This window comes from Peromyscus maniculatus, chromosome 9 (genome assembly GCF_049852395.1).
Source record: "Peromyscus maniculatus bairdii isolate BWxNUB_F1_BW_parent chromosome 9, HU_Pman_BW_mat_3.1, whole genome shotgun sequence".
Taxonomy (NCBI): Eukaryota; Metazoa; Chordata; class Mammalia; order Rodentia; family Cricetidae; genus Peromyscus; species Peromyscus maniculatus.
Genome location: NC_134860.1, coordinates 49,699,006 through 49,721,902, shown reverse-complemented (window position 1 = coordinate 49,721,902; position 22,897 = coordinate 49,699,006). Strand labels below are relative to the sequence as shown.

At 37.1% G+C, this 22,897-nt stretch overlaps 3 protein-coding genes across 3 annotated transcripts; all 3 read right to left on the bottom strand.

Moving 5' to 3' along the window:
• Window positions 1-5,249: 5,249 nt before the first annotated feature.
• Window positions 5,250-6,176, bottom strand: LOC102924321 (olfactory receptor 7E24-like). The gene has a single exon (XM_006998878.3). It carries the CDS (start codon window positions 6,174-6,176, stop codon window positions 5,250-5,252), a length of 927 nt encoding a protein of 308 aa, XP_006998940.3.
• An 8,530-nt stretch (window positions 6,177-14,706) lies between these two features.
• Window positions 14,707-15,633, bottom strand: LOC143267166 (olfactory receptor 7E24-like). Its single transcript, XM_076544066.1, has one exon. It carries the CDS (start codon window positions 15,631-15,633, stop codon window positions 14,707-14,709), a length of 927 nt encoding a protein of 308 aa, XP_076400181.1.
• Window positions 15,634-20,927: 5,294 nt separating this feature from the next.
• LOC143267165 (olfactory receptor 7E24-like) lies at window positions 20,928-21,854 on the bottom strand. Its single transcript, XM_076544065.1, has one exon. The coding sequence runs from the start codon at window positions 21,852-21,854 to the stop codon at window positions 20,928-20,930; it is 927 nt and encodes a 308-aa protein (XP_076400180.1).
• Window positions 21,855-22,897: the final 1,043 nt, after the last annotated feature.

The following is a 22,897-nucleotide window of genomic DNA, read 5'->3' as shown; positions in this document are numbered from 1 at the left end:
GTCACAAAATTACTTCAGTCATCCAAAAGCGCATCTATCTTCCTCTGTTCATGCCAGTAGCTATTTAGTTACCTTTTATAAAATATGGTAACTGAAAAAAATGTGGTAACTGTCAGACTTGCAACAAGAGATGTCTGTGTCTATTAATATTCACCAGTTAATTTTTCCTATCAAAACAGTCAATAGCACCTGAATTCTATTACCCCTTTTTGTATCACTGTTTCAACTATTGACTTTTTGATACTATAACATATAAATATCATCTGCTTTGCATGATTATTTTTGCCTTTTTCCCATGAATGACATCCTCCTAATATGTGCCATCAAAAATGACAAAATATACTTAATTATAATTCTTCTAAGATAATGCAATAGGAGATGCACTCACATGTAGAATATACTTCTATTTGTTTCCAATAAGGAAAACAGTGACCTGTGATTTGGAAACACTGAATTGAGAGAAAATTTATGATTTGTTCCATAGCCACATGCTCATATAAACCACAGGATAACAACCCATCTCCATTCAGAAACTAATAAAATTGGCATTGGATTTATTTGTCCAAATTTAAAATCCTATGAATATAGAAAATATGAATTTACTGGTGAATATTTCCGAAGGCCATTGGAGCATAGAATTATGTGAAACTCTAAAGTGTGTCTTCACACAATACACAAAATTGACATTCCATTTCTTTTTATGCTGTACATTCTTTTATGTTCTGGTGAGAATATGCACCATTTTTGGATAACCCAGTAGTGGGGCTATCAAAAACCATGAGATGACCCAACATGATACAGAACCAAACACTAGAAAAATTTATCTTGGATCAATTTCTAGGTTACATCCTTGAATTGAATAAAATGTAAAGGAAACCAAATATGTGGAAGTCAGTGTTTTGAGAGGAGAAAGGGTCTACTTTATGGTTAAAATGTATTATTCTTTTCACATCTGTGCCAATGACTCTTTAGGCCCTATAAAACCAAAAAATGAAAGTTAAAAGTGTTAAGTTATATTAATGTATAAAACATCCTTATATAAGAAGGAGAGCACATAGAAAAAATACTAAAATTTGGTCACATGATACTTAAGGTATCTCAGAATTATTAATGACATGTCCTAACTCACATAAATATATAGAAGAGACAAAATAATTCAAAACAAATGTGTCATTCTTTTAATCAGGAGTGTTTTGGTCTGGTGTTACTTTTTTATTTGATTATTTTTATATTTCAAATTATAGTAAAATGATAATATAACATATATATATTCCTCCCATTTCACTCTCAAAACCCTCTATATAACTCACCCCACTCTACTTCACATTCATAGCTGTTGTGCACATTCATTGTTATTCCATTAACGTATATATTTTTTTCATTTTACTAATCATATGGTTTTAACAAGAATTTAAGCGGTCTTAATAGCACATATCTTTTTTAAGCATTCATGTTTTCAAACTACAAATGATACAGGTATCTGACCGCATTTCCTCATGAAAAATTACTTCAGAGCTTCAGAATGATGGATGATGCTGACAGCAATAAAAATATCCAGGAAAATAGAACACAGTCTTTGTAGGCCTTTAAAGCCAGCACTTCAGAGTGTGAAGCCAAATATGGACCAAGGGAACTAGAAAAGCCAGAGTTAAATTATTGTTTCAATGTTTTCAGACTGTTCCAAATGCACCTCAAATATATTACCCGCAATTCACACAGCAGAACTAAACATTCCATTATAAAACATCTAGAAACCACAAGGTAAAGAAGACATGTGTCTTTTTTTTCTGGAATAAGGCATCATGAAATGACTGTTCACAGAAAAGATCATTTTGTGTTTTACTCAGGCAAAGTAAAAGACAGACTTCACCGATTTCTACCTGACCACCTACTTCATGTTACACAAAAACAATGTATTTGTCTTTCACTTTCTATAAAATAATAATTAGGCAAAAGCTTATAATTTTGGAACTTTGAATAACTATTCAGTTGAAGTAAGATACATAAAATATAGAGCTAAGATCTCTACCACGGAAGACCTTAATAGTCACACACTCATAGTAGCTTTCTTCTAATCTATAGTTACAAAATCACCCTCAACATCATGTCACAGTACTTTAGATTGCTTATGAAACAACTTAGTTGGACATATTTGCTGCTCTCTTTGGTCAGAGGAATATGCAGAAGAGACACTGGGGATAGTCCGATGAGAATTTGAGGACTACCATCTCAACTAAGAACACGAGGTCCCAGTACAGAGACTAAATTTTTATTACAGTTATTATACCATCAGGCTACCCAAATTATCACAGTTCATATGATTAGAAAGAAATAATAATTCTTGTCATCTCTTCTTCATCCTCAATTCCCTCAGAACTTACATGACTAAACTGTGGGTCTGTGTGGCCATGATGAAAGGCTGTAGATATGGCAAACATTGCTTGCTTGTTGGCTGGTGAAGACTCACTCTTGAATCCTGAAGTGAATATAATAGCAAGAGCTTCCTGATGCAGAAACAACACTGTAGGAAGAGCAAACAGGGATATATAGTCCCAGATTACACAGATCAAGCTGATGACCTGGAGGGACAGGCTAACTAATTATTCTTTCATAACCTTAGAAACTCAATGCACAGAGCTGGTGATTATTCATAGTGGTTCAAAATATTGCAGTCTCTAAGGAATTCCTGCTGTTAATGGAGTAAGCAGAAGAGATGTTATCAATACATTAAGTATGAGGTCCCAAATTTTTCATTTTCCATTTTATTTCAGTTTGAGCTCTCTTTAGAAGTTCTGTTGTTGATGATAATGTTGTTGTTGTTTTGTGTTGATAAATTCTACTGAATGTGCCATTCTGTGTCTGCAGAAATCTATTTCTTTCTTGTGTAGCAATCTGAAGACCAAGATTCAATCTCAAGATATATGCCAGAGAGATCTTTACTTTCAGGAAATCCCACTGTTGAGATTGACCTCTGTTCCTCAAAAGGTCTCTTATTGGCTTCTCTGCCCAGCAGTGCCTCCACTAACACCTAAAAGGGCCTCACAGAGGCAGGAGATCTCTATGAGTGCAAGGCCAGCCTCATCTACAAAGTGAGTTCTGTGACAGCCAGGTCTGTTACACAGACAAATCGTATTTCAAAAACACAAAAAGAAAAAAGTTAAAAAAAATTGTAATGATTTTATTTCTAAAGCAGTTAACAAGCTCTATTTAGAGATGAAAATGATGAGGATAAGGAGGAAGAGAAGATTAAAATCCTATTTTATTTTGTTTCACTAACCATGGTTATGACAGAAAAGCCTTCACAAATGTTATTCAAAATACTGGTGTGAATTAAAAGACATACTGTTTATTATATAGTATTACATTCAAGTGTACATATAATTTTCAGAGGGGACATTTCCTCTGGTAATATTTGTGATCTCCCATGATCAGGAAATTAGTGGACTAAGACCAGGATCCATACATTAAAAACAAATGCCATTGAATCATCTGTTGAATTTACCATTTTATTTTACTTTTATAAATTTTCCATTTTAAGTACATTTCTTCATCCAAGGTTGTCTCTCTAAATAGAGTAACCATACATTAACAACAAAGTCAGTCACAGTAAACAGCTGTGGACCCCAAAAAACACCATCAGTGCTTCCCCAGGTTAGGATCTCACTCTGTCTCATTATAGAGGGAGGCAAACTCCTTCATAGAAAATCAGCTCGAAACAATTCCACACAGCCAAAAATCCCAATGCATAGATTAGAAAATGTTATCTTCCCATTCCTTCACTGTTATAAATCAGAGACCAGAATGTCAGGGCAGCAGATTCAAGAGGGGAGCTGAAAAGTTTGCCCCATTAGGAGATAGTCTTGTGACCATAGTGTGAAGGGGACATATTCAGACCTTGAAGTGGGAGTGCATTCAAAGGACCTCACAACAGAGGAAGCATGGTGGGGCTGTGAAGGTAGAGAGCTTGATGTGGGAGAGGAGGAAAGTTACCTGCCTTGTACAGCATGATGTGAGTTCTAAAAGGGAAAGATAGGCCCCTCAGTGGCCCTCCGAAACATCCTACAGAACAAATGTTTATTACTTGTATAGTGTGTCTGGGGGTAGGAAGTCCCTCACCATTTCATTGGTCAGACACAGTGTCCATGTGTCCTAGTGCTTTCTACAGCTGTGATAAATGCCATGACCAAAAGCAACTTGGGTAGGAAACAGTTTATTTGATGTATACATCCCAATCACAGTCCACCATTGAGGGAAGCTGGTGTCAGACTCAAACAGAAGTGGAAATCATGGAAGAAAGCCACTTACTGTCTTGTTTCTAAGCTCTTTTTCAAGTGCCTTTCTTATACCTCCAAGAACCACCTGCCCAAAGGGTAGCAGTGCCCGAAGTGGGCTGTGCCCTCCCACATCAATCAACACTCAAGAAAATGTCACATAGACACTTGTAATGGAAGTTCTTCCTCAATGGATGTTCCTTCTTCATGTTGACTCTATTTGGGAAAAACTAACCAGCATGCCAAGGGAAATGGAAGAGTCGGGTACTGAGTAGGATCATGAATTTATCTTACCATTGTAAAGAGTTGGAATAAGATTGTTTTCCCCCTATCCATTCACTCACTCCAGCCTAAGTGCTCAAAGCAGGGTTGTCTTTAGAGAGGACAGAAGACAGGAGAGTATGGCTTGAATTCTGGGAGATAGACGGGCATGTAGAGGGTCTCATATCTAACATCCACCATTGATCATTGTCTCAAGCTATCCTCAGGATCAATGGGAGAGAAAATCCAAGTGAAACCTTCAGGTCTAGGATGTCTAGGATGAAGCACACTGAGCTTTCCCCTTCCACGTAAGCATGTCTATTCATAACTTCCTTGTTCATGGCCGGTTCAAGGCAGCCTGGTTGACAAGACTGGTTATCTGTCATTTCTAAAACACAATGTCAGCAGACTAGCCACTTTAAATTGGCTTAGGTGCAGCTTTTAGGTGTTGCTTACACTCCTACTGTAAGGGATTGTTCATTGTGAACCTTTTATCCCTAGAAAAGTTTCATCTCTCCTACTTCAATTTTGTGCATTTCTAAAACTACCCATTCTCCATATGTTGCAACCTCAATGACCATCATTTTATCATGCAGTATTGTGAAGCATCAGTTAGTAATAATGGGTGAGTCATTAACTAGGATTTACATGTACAATTTGTGTGTGGTGTGTATGTGTGTGTGTTTGTGTGTGTAAATTTATAAAGAATGTCAGTGATTAAAATGCTCTGCTAAGTATCTTCCTTAAAGCAGTTTTAATGTCCTTGTTCCGCAGGCTGTAGATGAAGGGATTCAACATAGGTGTGACCACAGTGTACATCACTGAGGCCACCACATTGCTTCCTGGGGTATGTGATGGAGAGGAGCTGAAGTACACTCCTAGTCCTGTTCCATAAAACAGGCAAACAGTGGACAAATGAGACCCACAGGTGGAGAAGGTTTTGTGCTTCCCACTTGATGATGGTGATCTTATGATGGAGGAAACAATTTTAAAGTAAGAAAAAATTATTCCTGAAATAGGAATTAACCCAAAGAGAGTGCCTAAACTGAATCTGACTATGACATTGGTGACAGTATCAAAATGGGCAAGTTTAAGGACTTCAGAAGGGTCACAGAAAAAGTTGGAACTTTCAGTAAAATCCTCACATTTGGAAAAATTGAATATTGCTACATAGTGCAACAGTAAATCCACAAGGCTAAAGAGAAAAGACCCTAGAAGTAAGACTCCACAGCGACTGGAATTCATAATGACCTGGTAATACAGGGGGTGGCAGATGGCCACAAACCGGTCATATGCCATCACAGACAGAAGCATGTCATCCATACATGCAAATATTATGAACAGTGACATCTGAGTCAGGCATCCCACATAGGAGATGACTTGGCAGTCACTTTGGATGTCCACAATCACCCTTGGAACTGTGACAGAGATAAAACAAATATCAACTATGGACAGGTTGGAGAGGAAGAAGTACATGGGTGTGTGGAGATGGGAGTCAGAGCTTACTGTCAGGATGATGAGCAGGTTTCCAAACAGGGCCAAGATATATATGAACAAAAATAGTCCAAAGAGGACAGTCTGGACATCTGGATCCTCCGAGAGTTGAATGAAGTGGAATTCTGGTACACATGTTGAGTTTTGCATGTTTTTATTTCTTGAACATCTTCTGGAGGAAGTCAAAAATGTTGTTAACAATGGTACCAGCATGCATATAGGCATTTTTTACAATTTGAGTAAAGTAAGTTCAAATATTGATTATTTTCTCAAGCTAATTGTGACTTTATTAATAATTCCTCAGTTGTGGCAAATACCATACTCTAAATACGGTTTTCTTCTTAGTTCATTTGTTACTTCTTATGAAAGCCACATTGAATTCAGTAATCTAGATGTTGTAAGGCCAGAATTACTGTAAACAGCTGGCCTGTAGACACAGTAAAATAAAGCAAACACCTTTAAGACAAAATGGATATGTTGCAGAAGCTTCACTTTAGGAAAATTGTCAATGAAATCAAATGAAACCTTGAAGCACTTAAGCGTACTTCTTTTTATTGCAATAGCATGGAGCAGGTTTATCTAACTTGGAATATATCTAACAATGTGAAGTCATAGTCTCTAAATAAAAATTAATGATTCCTACCCAGTAAAATATTTTCAGGTCCCAGTGTCTTTTATAGGTTTCTTTTTTCTTTGACTTTAAAAAAAAATCTCCATTTTTTTTGTATTGGTATTTTAGTCTTTGTTGAACACTTCTTAGGTTTTTAAAATCTATTAGTATATGTATCCCTTATTTATCTTAGATTTTTCAAATTTTTGTAAATATATCTTAGTTAAATCCACATTATCACAGAACATCTCCGTTCACAACTGGTAAGATGTCCAGTGATGGAAAATAGAAAATGAAATGTCAATAAATACAGTTGAAAATTTGCTGCAAAGCTAATTTGGGGGCAACATCTCCATAAAATCTCAGTAAAATATGTGGTATAAAAACATGATTTTCCTACGTTTAAGCAATGCCATTTATTTTCTGAAGTGCAGCCAGGCTGGTCCAGAGCTCTAATTTAAGTCCCTCCTCCTCAGACAGTAAAGTGATTTGCATGTGAGACAGGCCTGGTGCATAGATGTCAATGTTCTTACTTCAGCTACAGAGGAAATTTCAGGGTCACTCTTTGTTCTGAGCACATGCTTAAAACATGAAAGGTTTTAAATACAGAAAGTATTAGTGATGTAAACACATGCGCAATGCCCTAATGGCAAAAGTAGATACCAATTGCTTCTCTGCTAGGTCTGTTAGAGGAGATAATGTTGTTAAAGATCATTTCAGTTCTGTAGACTAGTGGGTCTCTGAAACAGAACTTGGACTTCACAGGCTAATTTAATCAGAATATGTACATCGGAAATACTAGATCATACTTATTTAAACCTGGATAAGAGACCACTGCCTTAGATTATTTCCTTGCATTTATGAAATATTCAATTAATACTTTCTAAGCAATAATACTTTTAACAAGAATCCCGCCTTTACTAAATAATAATCATTTTTTATATTATGTATGTTAGATGTGATATTTTACAGAAATTTGATTTATGATAAAAGAACTTTGAGTTCAGTGGCTCTGCATGATTTCATTGTCTAGTTCATCTATGTCAATGGCTGATAGAATCTCAGGGGACAGATTTTTTTACAGCGATATTACTATATAAACATCTATTGGAGTATATATAAAAAGACATTTTAAACTAACCTCATACATATGTGATACTCATTCAGGAGTATGCAACACAGCACATGCTGTTCCTAAAACGTATTTGCTAAAATTGAAATGTGGTTCTAAGTCTGTCTGTGAGTTTCCCGTATCTATTGTACAGGTATTAGCTGAATCATTCTCTCATGGACAGACATGCATTAGTATTTAAGTGCCATATTATTATAGGAAAAACTGGAAACTAAGGATAATAAACTGACATTTAATAGGACCTATAGATTGCTTAGGAAATATTAAACCACAGAAAGTAGCTCAAGGAGTGCTCCCAGATGTCTATCAGGAGAGCACAGTTCTGCCAGGCAGACAGTAGAACCTTGATCAACAGCCGCCCCGTCAAAGCAGTCCTGGTCTGTCCCCAGAGAACTATGACAACAGTATACATTGAAAATCTCCCCATTTGTCCAAACAATCACATTTGGAATTTCTGTCTCTGTAAAACATAGTTAATTACTCAAATCGTAACTTGGGGATAGGAAAGTATAAAAGCTAACAGAGATTTCTGACCCTGACTGGCTCCCTTTTGTCCATTCATCCAGACATGCACACTGACTAAAAGAATTTTCCCTTGTTAATCTCTAAATAGTCAAGTGGTTTCTAACTGACCAGGCTTGTTAATTCTGTCACAAAATTACTTCAGTCATCCAAAAGCACATCTATCTTCCTCTGTTCATGCCAGTAGCTATTTAGTTACCTTTTAAAAAAAAATAAGGTAACTGAAAAAAATGTGGTAACTGTCAGACTTGCAACAAGAGATGTCTGTGTCTATTAATATTCATCAGTTAATTGTTCCTATAAAAACAGTCAATAGCACCTGAATCCTATTACCCCTTTTTGTATCACTGTTTAAACTATTGACTTTTTGATACTATAACATATAAATATCATCTGCTTTGCATGATTATTTTCACCTTTTTCCCATGAATGACATCCTCCTAATATGTGCCATCAAAAATGGCAAAAATATACTTAATTATAATTCTTCTAAGATAATGCAATAGGAGATGCACTCACATGTAGAATACACTTGTATTTGTTTCCAATAAGGAAAACAGTGACCCATGATTTGGAAACACTGAATTGAGAGAAAATTTATGATTTGTTCCATAGTCACATGCTCATATAAACCACAGGATAAAAACCCATCACCATTCAGAAACTGATAAAATTGGCATTGGATTTATTTGTACAAAATTAAAATCCAATGAATATAGAAAATATGAATTTGCTGGGGAGTATTTCCAAAGGCCATTGGACCATAGAATTATGTGAAACTCTAAAGTGTGTCTTCACACAATACACAAAATTGACCTTCCATTTCTTTTGATGCCTGTATGTTCTTTTGTCTTCTGGTGGGTTATGCACCATTTTTGGATAACCCAGTAGTGCAGATATCAAATACCATGAGATGACCCAACATGATACAGAACCAAACACCAGAAAAATTTATCTTGGATCAATTTCTAGGTTACATCCTTGAATTGAATAAAATGTAAAGGAAACCAAATATGTGGAAGTCAGTGTTTTGAGAGGAGAAAGGGTCTACTTTACGGTTAAAATGTGTATTGTTTATTTCACATCTGTGCCAATGACTCTTTAGGCCCTATAAAACCAAAAAATGAAAGTTAAAAGTGTTAAGTTATATCAATGTACAAAATATATTTATATAAGAAGGACAGCACATAGGAAAAATACTAAAATTTGGTCATATGATACTTAAGGTATCTCAGAATTATTAATGACATGTCCTAACTCACATAAATATATAGACGAGACAAAATAATTCAAAACAAATGTGTCATTCTTTTAATCAGGAGTGTTTTGGTCTGGTTTTACTTTTTTATTTGATTATTTTTATATTTCAAATTATAGTAAAATGACAATATAACATATACATACTTCCTTCCATTTCACTCTCAAAACCCTCTATATAACTCACCCCACTCTACCTCACATTCATAGCTGTTGGGCACATTCATTGTTATTCCATTGACGTATATATTTTTTTCATTTTACTAATCATATGGTTTTAACAAGAAATTCAGAGGTCTTAATAGCACATATCTTTTTTAAGCGTTCATGTTTTCAAACTACAAATGATACAGGTATCTGACCGAATTTCCACATGAAAAATTACTTCAGAGCTTTAGAATGATGGAGGATGCTGACCTCAATAAAAATATCCAGGAAAATAGAACACAGTCTTTGTAGGCCTTTAAAGCCAGCACTTCAGAGGGTGAAGCCAAATATGGACCAAGGGAACTAGAAAAGCCAGAGTTAAATTATTGTTTCAATGTTTTCAGACTTTTCCAAATGCACCTCAAATATACTACCCTCAGTTCACACAGCAGAACGGAACATTCCATTATCAAGCATCTGGAAACCACACGGGAAAGAAGACATGGGCCTTTTTTTCTGGAATACAGCATCATGAAATGACTGTTCACAGAAAAGGTCATTTTGTGTTTTACTCAGGCAAAGTAAATCACACAAACTTCACCCGTTCCGACCTGACCACCTACTACATGTTACACAGAAACACTGTCTTTGTCTTTCACTTTCTATAAAATAATAATTAGGAAGAAGCTTATAATTTTGGAACCTTGAAAAACTATTCAGTTGAAGTAAGATACATAAAATATAGAGCTCAGATCTCCACAAGGGAAGACCTTAAGTGTCACACACTCATAGTAGCTTTCTTCAAAACTATAGTTACTGAATCACCCTCACCATCATATCACAGTACTTTAGATTGCTTATGAAACAACTTAGTTGGACATATTTGCTGCTCTCTTTGGTCATAGGAGTATGCAGAAGAGACACTGGGCATAGTCCGATGAGAATTTGAGGACTACCATCTCAACTAAGAACATAAGATCCCAGTACAGAGACTTAAATATTTTATTACCGTTATTATACCATCAGGCTACCCAAATTATCACAGTTCATATGATCAGAAAGAAATAATAATTCTTGTCATCTCTTCTTCATCCTCAATTCCCTCAGAACTTACATGACTAAACTGTGGGTCTGTGTGGCCATGATGAAAGGAGATAGATATGGCAAACCTTCCTTGCTTATTGGCTGGTGAAGGCTCACTCTTGAATCCTGAAGTGAATATAATAGCAAGAGCTTCCTGATGCAGAAACAACACTGTAGGAAGAGCAAATAGGGATATATAGTCCCAATTACACAGACCAAGCTGAAGACCTGGAGGGACAGGCAAACTAATTATTCTTACAAAACCTTAAAAACTCAATGCACAGAGCTGGTGATTACTCATAGTGGTTCAAAATATTACAGTCTCTAAGGAATTCCTGCTGTTAATGGAGGAAGCAGAAGAGATGTTATCAATACATTAAGTATGAGGTCCCAAATTTTTCATTTTACATTTTATCTCAGTTTGGGCTCTCTTTACTAGTTCCTTTGTTGATGGTAATGTTGTTGCTGTTTTGTGTTGTTAAATTCTATTGAATGTGCCATTCTGTGTCTGTAAAATCTATTTCTTTCTTGTGTAGCAATCTGAAGACCAAGATTCAATCTCAAGATATATGCCAGAGAGATCTTTACTCTCAGGGAATCCCACTGTTGAGATTGACCTCTCTTCCTCAAAAGGTCTCTTATTAGCTTCTCTGCCCAGCAGTGCCTCCACTAACACCTAAAAGGCCCTAACAGAGGCAGGAGATCTCTATGAGTTCAGGGCCAGCCTCATCTACAAAGTGAGTTCTGTGACAGCCAGGGCTGTTACACAGATAAATTCTATTTCAAAAACACAAAAAGAAAAAGTTAAAAAAAAAACTGTAATGATTTTATTTCTAAAGCAGTTAACAAGCTCTATTTAGAGATGAAAATGATGAGGATAAGGAGGAAGAGAAGATTAAAATCCTATTTTAATTTGTTTCACTGACCATGGTTATGACAGAAAAGCCTTCACAAATGTTATTCAAAATACTGGTGTGAATTAAAAGACATACTGTTTATTATATAGTATTACATTCAAGTGTACATATAATTTTCAGAGGGGACATTTCCTCTGGTAATATTTGTGATCTCCAATGATCAGGAAATTAGTGGACTAAGACCAGGATCAATACATTAAGAACAAATGCCATTGAATCATCTGTTTAATTCACTATTTTATTTTACTTTTATAAATTTTCCATTTTAAGTACATTTCTTCATCCAAGGTTATTTCTCTAAATAGAGTAACCATACATTAACAACAAAGTCAGTCAGAGTAAACAGCTGTGGACCCCAAAAAACACCGTCAGTGCTTCCCCAGGTTAGGCTCTCACTCTGTCTCATTTTAGGGAGGCAAACTACTTCATAGAAAATCAGCTCGACAAAGGGAACACTCCTCCACTGTTGGTGGGAATGTAAACTTGTACAACCACTGTGGAAATCAGTATGGCGGTTTCTCAGAAAATTAGGAATCGAACTACCTCAAGACCCAGCCATACCACTCTTGGGCATATACCCAAAGAATGCTGATACATACCATAAAGATACATGCTCAGCTATGTTCATAGCAGCACTATTTGTAATAGCCAGAACCTGGAAACAACCTAGATGCCCATCAACGGAAGAATGGATGAAAAAAAATGTGGTACATATACACAATGGAGTACTACTCAGCAGAGAAAAACAATGAAAGCATGAAATTTGCAGGCAAATGGATGGAACTAGAAAAAATCATCCTGAGTGAGGTAACCCAAACCCAGAAAGACAGTTATGGTATGTACTCACTCATTGGTGGATTCTAGATATAAAATGAACAATCAGACCACAACCCATAGAACCATAGAGGCTATATATATAGCATGGAGGTCCCTAGGATGACTGTGGCATATAATAAATTTCAGTTTTACTCAATTATTGAAAAAAAATAGCCAAATGAATGGAAACACATGAACTATGAACCAAAGGCTGAGGGGCCCCCAGCTGGATCAGGTCCTCTGAATAGGTGAGACAGTTGATTGGCTTGATCAGTTTGGGAGGCATCTAGGCAGTGGGACCAAGTCCGGCGCTCATTGCATGAATTGGCTGTTTGAAACCAGGAACTTATGCAGGGACACTTGGCTCAGTCTGGGAGGAAGGGACTGGACCTCCCTGGACTGAGTCTACCAAGTTGATCACAGTCCTCGGGGGAGGACTTGTCCTGGAGGAGGTGGGAATGGAGAGTGGGCTGGGGGTAAGGGGAGGCCGTGGGAGGGGGGAGAATAGGGGAACCCATGGCTGATATGTAGAACTGAATGGTATTGTAAAATAAAAAATATATATCACAAAAAAAATAAAAAAATAAAATAAAAATAAAAAAGAAAATCAGCTCGAGACAATTCCACACAGCCAAAAATCCCAATGCATAGATTGGAAAATGATATCTTCCCAGTCCTTCACTGTTATAACTCAGAGACCAGGATGTCAGGGCAGCAGGTTCAAAAAAGGAGATGACACAAGATTCATCAATTAGGAGATAGTCTTGTGACCATAGTGTGAAGGGGACATGATCAGACCTTGAAGTGGGAGTGCATTCAAAGGACCTCACACCAGAGGAAGCATGGTGGGGCTGTGAAGGTAGAGAGCTTGATGTGGGAGAGGAAGAAAGTTACCTGCCTTGTACAGCATGATGTGAGTTCTAAAAGGGAAAGATAGGCCCCTCAGTGGCCCTCAGAAACATCCTACAGAACAAATGTTTATTACTTGTATAGTGTGTCTGGGGGTAGGAAGTCCCTCACCATTTGATTGGTCAGACACAGTGTCCATGTGTCCTAGTGCTTTCTACAGCTGTGATAAATGCCATGATCAAAAGCAACTTGGGTAGGAAACAGTTTATTTGATGTATACATCCCAATCACAGTCCATCATTGAGGGAAGCTGGTGTCAGACTCAAACAGAACTGGAAATCATGGAAGAAAGCTACTTACTGCCTTGTTTCTAAGCTCTTTTTCAAGTACCTTTCTTATACCTCCAAGAACCACCTGCCCAAGGGTAGCAGTGCCCGAAGTGGGCTGTGTCCTCCCACATCAATCATCACTTAAGAAAATGTCACATAGACATGCTTACAGACAATTCTAATGGAAGTTCTTCCTCAATGGATGCTCCTTCTTCATGTTGACTCTATTTGGGAAAAACTAACCAGCATGCCAAGGGAAATGGAAGATTCAGGTACTGAGTAGGATCATGAATTTATCTTGCTATTGTTAGAGGGGGAAGTGGATTGCTCTCACCTCATCCACCTACCCACCCATCCCAGTCTGAGTACTCAAAGCTGGGTTGTCTTTATAGAGGACAGACTACAGGAGAGTGTATCTTGATTTCTGGGAGATAGAGGGGCAGGGAGAGGGGCTCATATCTAACATCCACCATTGATCATTGTCTGAAGCTATCCTCAGGATCAATGAGAGAGGAAATCCACTAGAAACCTGCAAGTCTAGGATATCTAATGATGAGGCATACTGAGCTTTCCCTTTGCACATTAGCAAGTCTATTTATATCTTCCTCGTGCATGGACTGTTCAAGGCAGCTTGGTTGACAAGACTGGTTATCTGTCATTTCTAAAACACAATCTCAGCAGACTAGCCACTTTAAATTGGCTTATGAGCAGCATTTAGGTGTTGCTCTCATTCATACTGTAAGGTGTTGTTCAATAATGTGCACCATTCGTCGATAGAAAAGTTTCATCTCTCCAACTTCAATTTTGTGCATTTCTAAAACTACCCATTCACCATAATACAACCTCAATGACCACCATTTTATCATGCAATATTGTGAAGTATCATTTAGTAATAATGCGTGAGTCAATAACTGGGATTTACATGTACAGTTTGTGCATGTATGTGCCTCTGTGTGTGTGTGTGTGTGTGTGTGTGTGTGTGTGTGTGTGTGTGTAAATTTATAACGAGTTTCAGTGATTATAATGCTCTGCTCAGAATCTTCTTTAAGGCAGTTTTAATGTCCTTGTTCCGCAGGCTGTAGATGAAGGGATTCAACATAGGTGTGACCACAGTGTACATCACTGAGGCCACTGCATTGCTTCTTGGATTATGTGACCATGAGGAGCTGAAGTACACTCCTAGTCCTGTTCCATAAAACAGGCAAACAACAGACAAATGAGACCCACAGGTGGAGAAGGTTTTGTGCTTCCCACTTGATGATGGTGATCTTATGATGGAGGAAACTATTTTAAAGTAAGAGAAAACAATTCCTGAAATAGGAATTAATCCAAAGAGAGTGCCTATACTGAATCTGACTATGGTATTGGTGACAGTATCAAAATGGGCAAGTTTAAGGACTTCAGAAGGGTCACAGAAGAAGTTGTAAATTTCAATAAAATCCTCACAGTTGGAAGAATTGAATATTGCCACATAGTGACACTGCAAATCTGCAAAGCTAAGGAGAAAAGACCCTAGAAGCAACACCCAACAGCGAGTGGGATTCATAATGACCTGGTAGTACAGGGGATGGCAGATGGCCACAAACCGGTCATATGCCATCACAGACAGAAGCATGCTATCCATACATGCTAATATTATGAACAGTGACATCTGAGTCAGGCAGCCCACATAGGAGATGACTTGGCAGTGACTTTGGATGTCCACAATCACCCTTGGAACTGTGGTGGAGATGAAACAAATATCAACTATGGACAGGTTGGAGAGGAAGAAGTACATGGGTGTGTGGAGATGGGAGTCAGAGCTTACTGTCAGGATGATGAGCAGGTTTCCAAACAGGGCCAAGATATACATAGACAACAAAAGGCCTAAGAGGACAGTCTGGATGTCTGGATCCTCAGAGAGTTGAATGAAATGGAATTCTGGTACACTTGTTGAGTTTCTCATGTTTTTATTTCTTGAACATCTTCTGGAGGAAACCAAAAATGTTTTTAACAATGGTACTAGCATGCATATAGACATTTTTCATAATTTGAGTAAAGTAAGTTCAAATGGAATTTTCTCAACCCTATTGTGACTTCGTTCATAATTCCTCAGTTGTGGTAAATGCCATTTACTAAATAGTGTTGTGTTCTTGGCTCTTGTGTTGTTACCTCTTATGAGAACCTTATTGAATACAGTAATCTATGTAATGTGAAGCTAGAATTACTGTAAATAACTGGCCTGTAGCACAATAAAATGAAGCAAATATCTTTAAGACAAAATGGATATTTTGCAGAATCTTCACTTTAAGAAAACTGTCAATTAAATCAAATAAAAACTTGAAGCACTTAAACATACTGCTTTTTATTGCAATAACATGGAGCAGGTTTATTTTTCTTAGTACATATCTGACAGTGTACAGTCCTAGTCTATAAGTAAAAATTAACAATTCCTACCAAGATAATTATTTTCAGGTTCCAGTGTCTTCTATAGGATTTTTTTTTGTTTTACTTAAAAAGAATATTCTTCATTTTTTGTTTTGAGATTTAAGTCTTCCTTTCAAAATTAGATCTTTAAAACCTATTAGTACATGTATCACTTATTTCTCTTAGTATATTTCAAATTTTTGTAAATAGATCTTAGTTAAATCCATATTATCACAGAACATCTCTGTTCACAACTGCTAAGATATCCAGTGATGTGAAAAAATGTCAGTAAATATAGTTGAAACTTTATCCTGCATAACTAGTTTGTGGGGAACATCCACATAATCGCAGTAAAATATCTGGTAGAAAAACATGGTTTTCCTATATTTAAGCAATGCCATTGATTTTCTGAAGTGCAATCAGAGTAAAGTGATTTACACTTTACTTTAGAGTAAAGTGATTTGCGTGTGAGTCAGGCCTGGTACATGGATGTCAATGTTCTTACTTCAGCTACAGAGAAAATTTCAGGTTCACTCTTTGGTCAGAGCACATGCTTAAAACATAAAAGGTTTTAAATACAGAAAGTATTAGTGATGTAATCACATGCGCAATGCCCTAATGGCTAAAGTAGATACCACTTGCTTCTCTACTAGGTCTGTTAGAGGAGATAATGTTATTAAAGATCATTTCAGTTGTGTAGACTAGTGGGTCTCTGAAACAGTTAACAGTCTATTTTTTCCATGGCTACTTAAAGTATCACAAGATCTTGGACTTCACAGGCTAATTTAATCAGAATATGTACATGGGTAATACTAGATCATACTTACTTAAACCTGGATAAGAGACTGCCTTAGATTATTTCCTGGCATTTATGAAGTATTCAATTAATACTTTCTAAGCAATAATACTTAATACTTAATACTTAATAATAATACTATATTTTTTTCATTTTACTAATCATATGGTTTTAACAAGAAATTCAGAGGTCTTAATAGCACATATCTTTTTTAAGTGTTCATGTTTTCAAACTACAAATGATACAGGTGTCCGACCGCATTTCCTCATGAAAAATTACTTCAGAGCTTCAGAATGATGGAGGATGCTGACAGCAATAAAAAATTCCAGGAAAATAGAACACAGTCTTTGTAGGCCTGTAAACCCAGCACTTCAGAGGGTGAAGCCAAATATGGACCAAGGGAACTAGGAAAGACTGAGTTGAATTATTGTTTCAATGTTTTCAGACTGTTCCAAATGCACCTCAAATATACTACCCTCAGTTCATACAGCAGAACGAAACATTCCATTATCAAGCATCTGGAAACCACACGGGAAAGAAGACATGGGCCTTTTTTTCTGGAATACAGCATCATGAAATGACTGTTCACAGAAAAGGTCATTTTGTGTTTTACTCAGGCAAAGTAACTCACACAAACTTCACCCATTTCGACCTGACCACCTACTACATGTTACACAGAAACACTGTCTTTGTCTTTCACTTTCTATAAAATAATAATTAGGGAGAAGCTTATAATTTTGGAACTTTGAAAAACTATTAGTTGAAGTAAGATACATAAAATATAGAGCTCAGATCTCCACCAGGGAAGACCTTAAGTGTCACACACTCATAGTAGCTTTCTTCAAATCTATAGTTACTGAATCACCCTCACCATCATATCACAGTACTTTAGATTGTTTATGAAACAACTTAGTTGGACATGTTTGCTGCTCTCTTTGGTCAGAGGAATATGCAAAAGAGACACTGGGGACAGTCCAATGAGAATTTGAGGACTACCATCTCAACTAAGAACACGAAGTCCCAGTACAGAGACTCAAATTTTTATTACAGTTATTATACCATCAGGCTACCCAAATTATCACAGTTCATATGATTAGAAAGAAATAAAAATTCTTGTCATCTCTTCTTCATCCTCAATTCCCTCAGAACTTACATGACTAAACTGTGGGCCTGTGTGGTCATGATGAATTGCTGTAGATATGGCAAACCTTCCTTGCTTATTGGCTGGTGAAGGCTCACTCTTGAATCCTGAAGTGAATATAATAGCAAGAACTTCCTGATGCAGAAACAACACTGTAGGAAGAGCAAACAGGGATATATAGTCCCAATTACACAGACCAAGCTGAAGACCTGGAGGGACAGGCAAACTAATTATTCTTAAAATAAACCTTAGAAACTCAATGCACAGAGCTGGTGATTACTCATAGTGGTTCAAAATATTGCAGTCTCTAAGGAATTCCTGTTGTTAGTAGAGGAAGCAGGAGAGATGTTATCAATCCATTAAGTATGAGGTCCTAAATTTTTCATTTTCCATTTTATCTCAGTTTGGGCTCACTTTAGTAGTTCCTTTGTTGATGATAATGTTGTTGTTGTTTTGTGTTGTTAAATTCTACTGAATGTGCTCTTCTGTGTCTGCAGAAATCTATTTCTTTCTGGTGTGGCAATCTGAAGACCAAGATTCAATCTCAAGATATATGCCAGAGAGATCTTTACTCTCAGGAAATCCCACTGTTGAGATTGACCTCTGTTCCTCAAAAGGTCTCTTATTGGCTTCTCTGCCCAGCAGTGCCTCCACTAACACCTAAAAGGCCCTCACAGAGGCAGGAGATCTCTATGAGTGCAAGGCCAGCCTCATCTACAAAGTGAGTTCTGTGACAGCCAGGGCTGTTACACAGATAAATTCTATTTCAAAAACACAAAAAGAAAAATTTAAAAAAAATTGTAATGATTTTATTTCTAAATCAGTTAACAAGCTCTATTTAGAGATGAAAATGATGAAGGAAAGGAGGAAGAGAAGATTAAAATCCTATTTTAATTTGTTTCACTGACCATGGTTATGACAGAAAAGCCTTCACAAATGTTATTCAAAATACTGGTGTGAATTAAAAGACATACTGTTTATTATATAGTATTACATTCAAGTGTACATATAATTTTCAGAGGGGATATTTCCTCTGGTAATATCTGTGATCTCCAATGATCAGGAAATTAGTGGACTAAGACCAGGATCAATACATTAAGAACAAATGCCATTGAATCATCTGTTTAATTCACCATTTTATTTTACTTTTATAAATTTTCCATTTTAAGTACATTTCTTCATCCAAGGTTATTTCTCTAAAAAGAGTAATCATACATTAACAACAAAGTCAGAGTAAACAGCTGTGGACCCCAAAAAACACCATCAGTGCTTCCCCAGGTTAGGCTCTCATTCTGTCTCATTTTAGAGGGAGGCAAACTCCTTCATAGAAAATCAGCTCGAGACAATTCCACACAGCCACAAATCCCAATGCATAGATTGGAAAATAATATCTTCCCAGTCCTTCACTGTTATAAATCAGAGACCAGAATGTCAGGGCAGCAGGTTCAAGAAAGCAGATGACACAAGATTCATCAATTAGGAGATAGTCTTGTGACCATAGTGTGAAGGGGACATGATCAGACCTTAAGGTGGGAGTGCATTCAAAGGACCTCACACCAGAGGAAGCATGGTGGGGCTGTGAAGGTAGAGAGCTTGATGTGGGAGAGGAGGAAAGTTACCTGCCTTGTACAGCATGATGTGAGTTCTAAAAGGGAAAGATAGGCCCCCTCAGTGGCCCTCAGAAACATCCTACAGAACAAATGTTTATTACTTGAATAGTTTGTCTGGGGGTAGGAAGTCCCTCACCATTTTATTGTTCAGACACAGTGTACATGTGTCCTAGTGCTTTCTACTGCTGTGATAAATGTCATGATCAAAAGCAACTTGGGTAGGAAACAGTTTATTTGATGTATACATCCCAATCACAGTCCACCATGGAGGGAAGCTGGTGTCAGAACTCAAACAGAAGTGGAGACCATAGAGGAAAGCTACTTACTGCCTTGTTTCTACGCTCTTTTTCAAGTACCTTTCTTATACCTCCAAGAACCACCTGCCCAAGGGTAGCAGTGCCAGAAGTGGGCTGTGCCCTCCCACATCAATCATCACTCAAAAAATGTCACACAGACACTTGTAATGGAAGTTCTTCCTCAATGGATGCTCCTTCTTCATGTTGACTCTAATTGGGAAAAACTAACCAGCATGCCAAGGGAAATGGAAGATTCAGGTACTGAGTAAGATCATGAATTTATCTTGCTATTGTAAGGAGGGGGAATTGGATTGCTCTCACCTCATCCACCTAACCACCCAGCCCAGTCTGACTACTCAAAGCTGGGTTGTCTTTATAGAGGACAGACTACAGGAGAGTATGGCTTCATTTCTGGAAGATAGAGGGGCAGGTAGAGGGGCTCATATCTAACAGCCACCATTGATCATTGTCTCAACCTATCCTCGGGATCAATGGGAGAGAAAATCCACTAGAAACCTGCAAGTCTAGGATATCTAATGATGAGGCATACTGAGCTTTCCCTTTGCACATTAGCAAGTCTATTTATGTCTTCCTCGTGCATGGACTGTTCAAGGCAGCCTGGTTGACAAGACTGGTTATCTGTCATTTCTAAAACACAATCTCAGCAGACTAGCCACTTTAATTTGGCTTATGAGCAGCATTTAGGTGTTGCTCTCATTCATACTGTGAGGTGTTGTTCAATAATGTGCACCATTCGTCTCTAGAAAAGTTTCATCTCTCCAACTTCAATTTTTGTACATTTCTAAAACCACCCATCCACCATAATACAACCTCAATGACCACCACTTTATCATGCAATATTGTGAAGTATCATTTAGTAATAATGCGTGAGTCAATAACTGGGATTTACATGTACAGATTGTGCATGTATGTGCCTCTGTGTGTGTGTGTGTTTGTGTGTGTGTGTAAATTTATAAAGAATGTCAGTGATTAGAATGCTCTGCTAAGAATCTTCTTTAAGGCAGTTTTAATGTCCTTGTTCCGCAGGCTGTAGATGAAGGGATTCAACATAGGTGTGACCACAGTGTACATCACTGAGGCCACTGCATTGCTTCTTGGATTGTGTGACCAAGAGGAGCTCAAGTACACTCCTACTCCGGTTCCATAAAACAGGCAAACAACGGACAAATGAGACCCACAGGTGGAGAAGGTTTTGTGTTTTCCACTTGATGATGGTGATCTTATGATGGAGGAAACTATTTTAAAGTAAGAGAAAACAATTCCTGAAATAGGAATTAACGCAAAGAGAGTGCCTATACTGAATTTGACTATGACATTGGTGACAGTATCAAAATGGGCAAGTTTAAGGACTTCAGAAGGGTCACAGAAGAAGTTGTAAATTTCAATAAAATCCTCACAGTTGGAAGAATTGAATATTGCCACATAGTGACACTGCAAATCTGCAAAGCTAAGGAGAAAAGACCCTAGAAGCAACACCCCACAGCGAGTTGGATTCATAATGACCTGGGAGTACAGTGGATGGCAGATGGCCACAAACCGGTCATATGCCATCACAGCCAGAAGCATGTCATCCATACATCCAAATATTATGAACAGTGACATCTGTGTCAGGCAGCCCACATAGGAGATGACTTGGCAGTGACTTTGGAAGTCCACAATTACCCTTGGAACAGTGGTGGAGATGAAACAAATATCAACTATGGACAGGTTGGAGAGGAAGAAGTACATGGGTGTGTGGAGATGGGAGTCAGAGCTTACTGTCAGGATGATGAGCAGGTTTCCAAACAGGGCCAAGATATACATAGACAACAAAAGGCCTAAGAGGACAGTCTGGATGTCTGGATCCTCCGAGAGTTGAATGAAATGGAATTCTGGTACACATGTTGAGTTTCTCATGTTTTTATTTCTTGAACATCTTCTGGAGGAAACCAAAATTGTTTTTAACAATGATACCAGCATGCATATAGACATTTTTCATAATTTGAGTAAAGTAAGTTCAAATGGTATTTTCTCAACCCTATTGTGACTTCATTCATAATTCTTCAGTTGTGGTAAATGCCATTTACCAAATAGTGTTGTGTTCTTGGCTCATGTGTTACCTATTATGAGAACCTTATTGAATACAGTAATCTTGATGTGAAGCTAGAATTACTGTAAACAGCTGGCCTATAGCACAGTAAAATGAAGCAAATACCTTTAAGACAAAATGGATATTTTGCAGAAGCTTCACTTTAAGAAAACTGTCAATTAAATCAAATAAAAACTTGAAGCACTTAAAAATACTGCTTTTATTGCAATAACATGGAGCAGGTTTATTTTTCTTAGTATATATCTGACAGTGTAAAGTCCTAGTCTATAAGTAAAAATTAACAATTCCTACCAAGATAATTATTTTCAGGTTCCAGTGTCTTCTATAGGATTCTTTTTTTTTTTTTTTGCTTTACTTAAAAAGAATATTCTTCATTTTTGTTTTGAGATTTAAGTCTTCCTTTCAAAATTAGACCTTTAAAACCTATTAGTACATGTGTCCCTTATTTCTCTAAGTATATTTCTAATTTTTGTAAATATATCTTAGTTAAATCCATATTATCACAGAACATCTCTGTCCACAACTGCTAAGATATCCAGTGATATGAAAAAAAAGTCAGTAAATATAGTTGAAATTTTATCCTGCAAAACTAATTTGCCGGGAACATCCACATAATCGCAGTAAAATATCTGGTAGAAAAACATGGTTTTACTATGTTTAAGCAATGCCATTGATTTTCTGAAGTACAATCAGAGTAAAGTGATTTACACTTTACTTTAGAGTAAAGTGATTTGCATGTGAGTCAGGCCTGGTGCATAGATGTCAATGTTCTTACTTCAGCTACAGAGGAAATTTCAGGATCACTCTTTGGTCAGAGCACATGCTTAAAACATAACAGGTTATAAATACA

What these genes read in the sequence shown, in the direction of transcription:
- LOC102924321 (XM_006998878.3), bottom strand. Translation starts at nt 6,176, where the DNA reads ATGCAAAACTCAACATGTGTACCAGAATTCCACTTCATTCAACTCTCG.
- LOC143267166 (XM_076544066.1), bottom strand. Translation starts at nt 15,633, where the DNA reads ATGAGAAACTCAACAAGTGTACCAGAATTCCATTTCATTCAACTCTCT.
- LOC143267165 (XM_076544065.1), bottom strand. Translation starts at nt 21,854, where the DNA reads ATGAGAAACTCAACATGTGTACCAGAATTCCATTTCATTCAACTCTCG.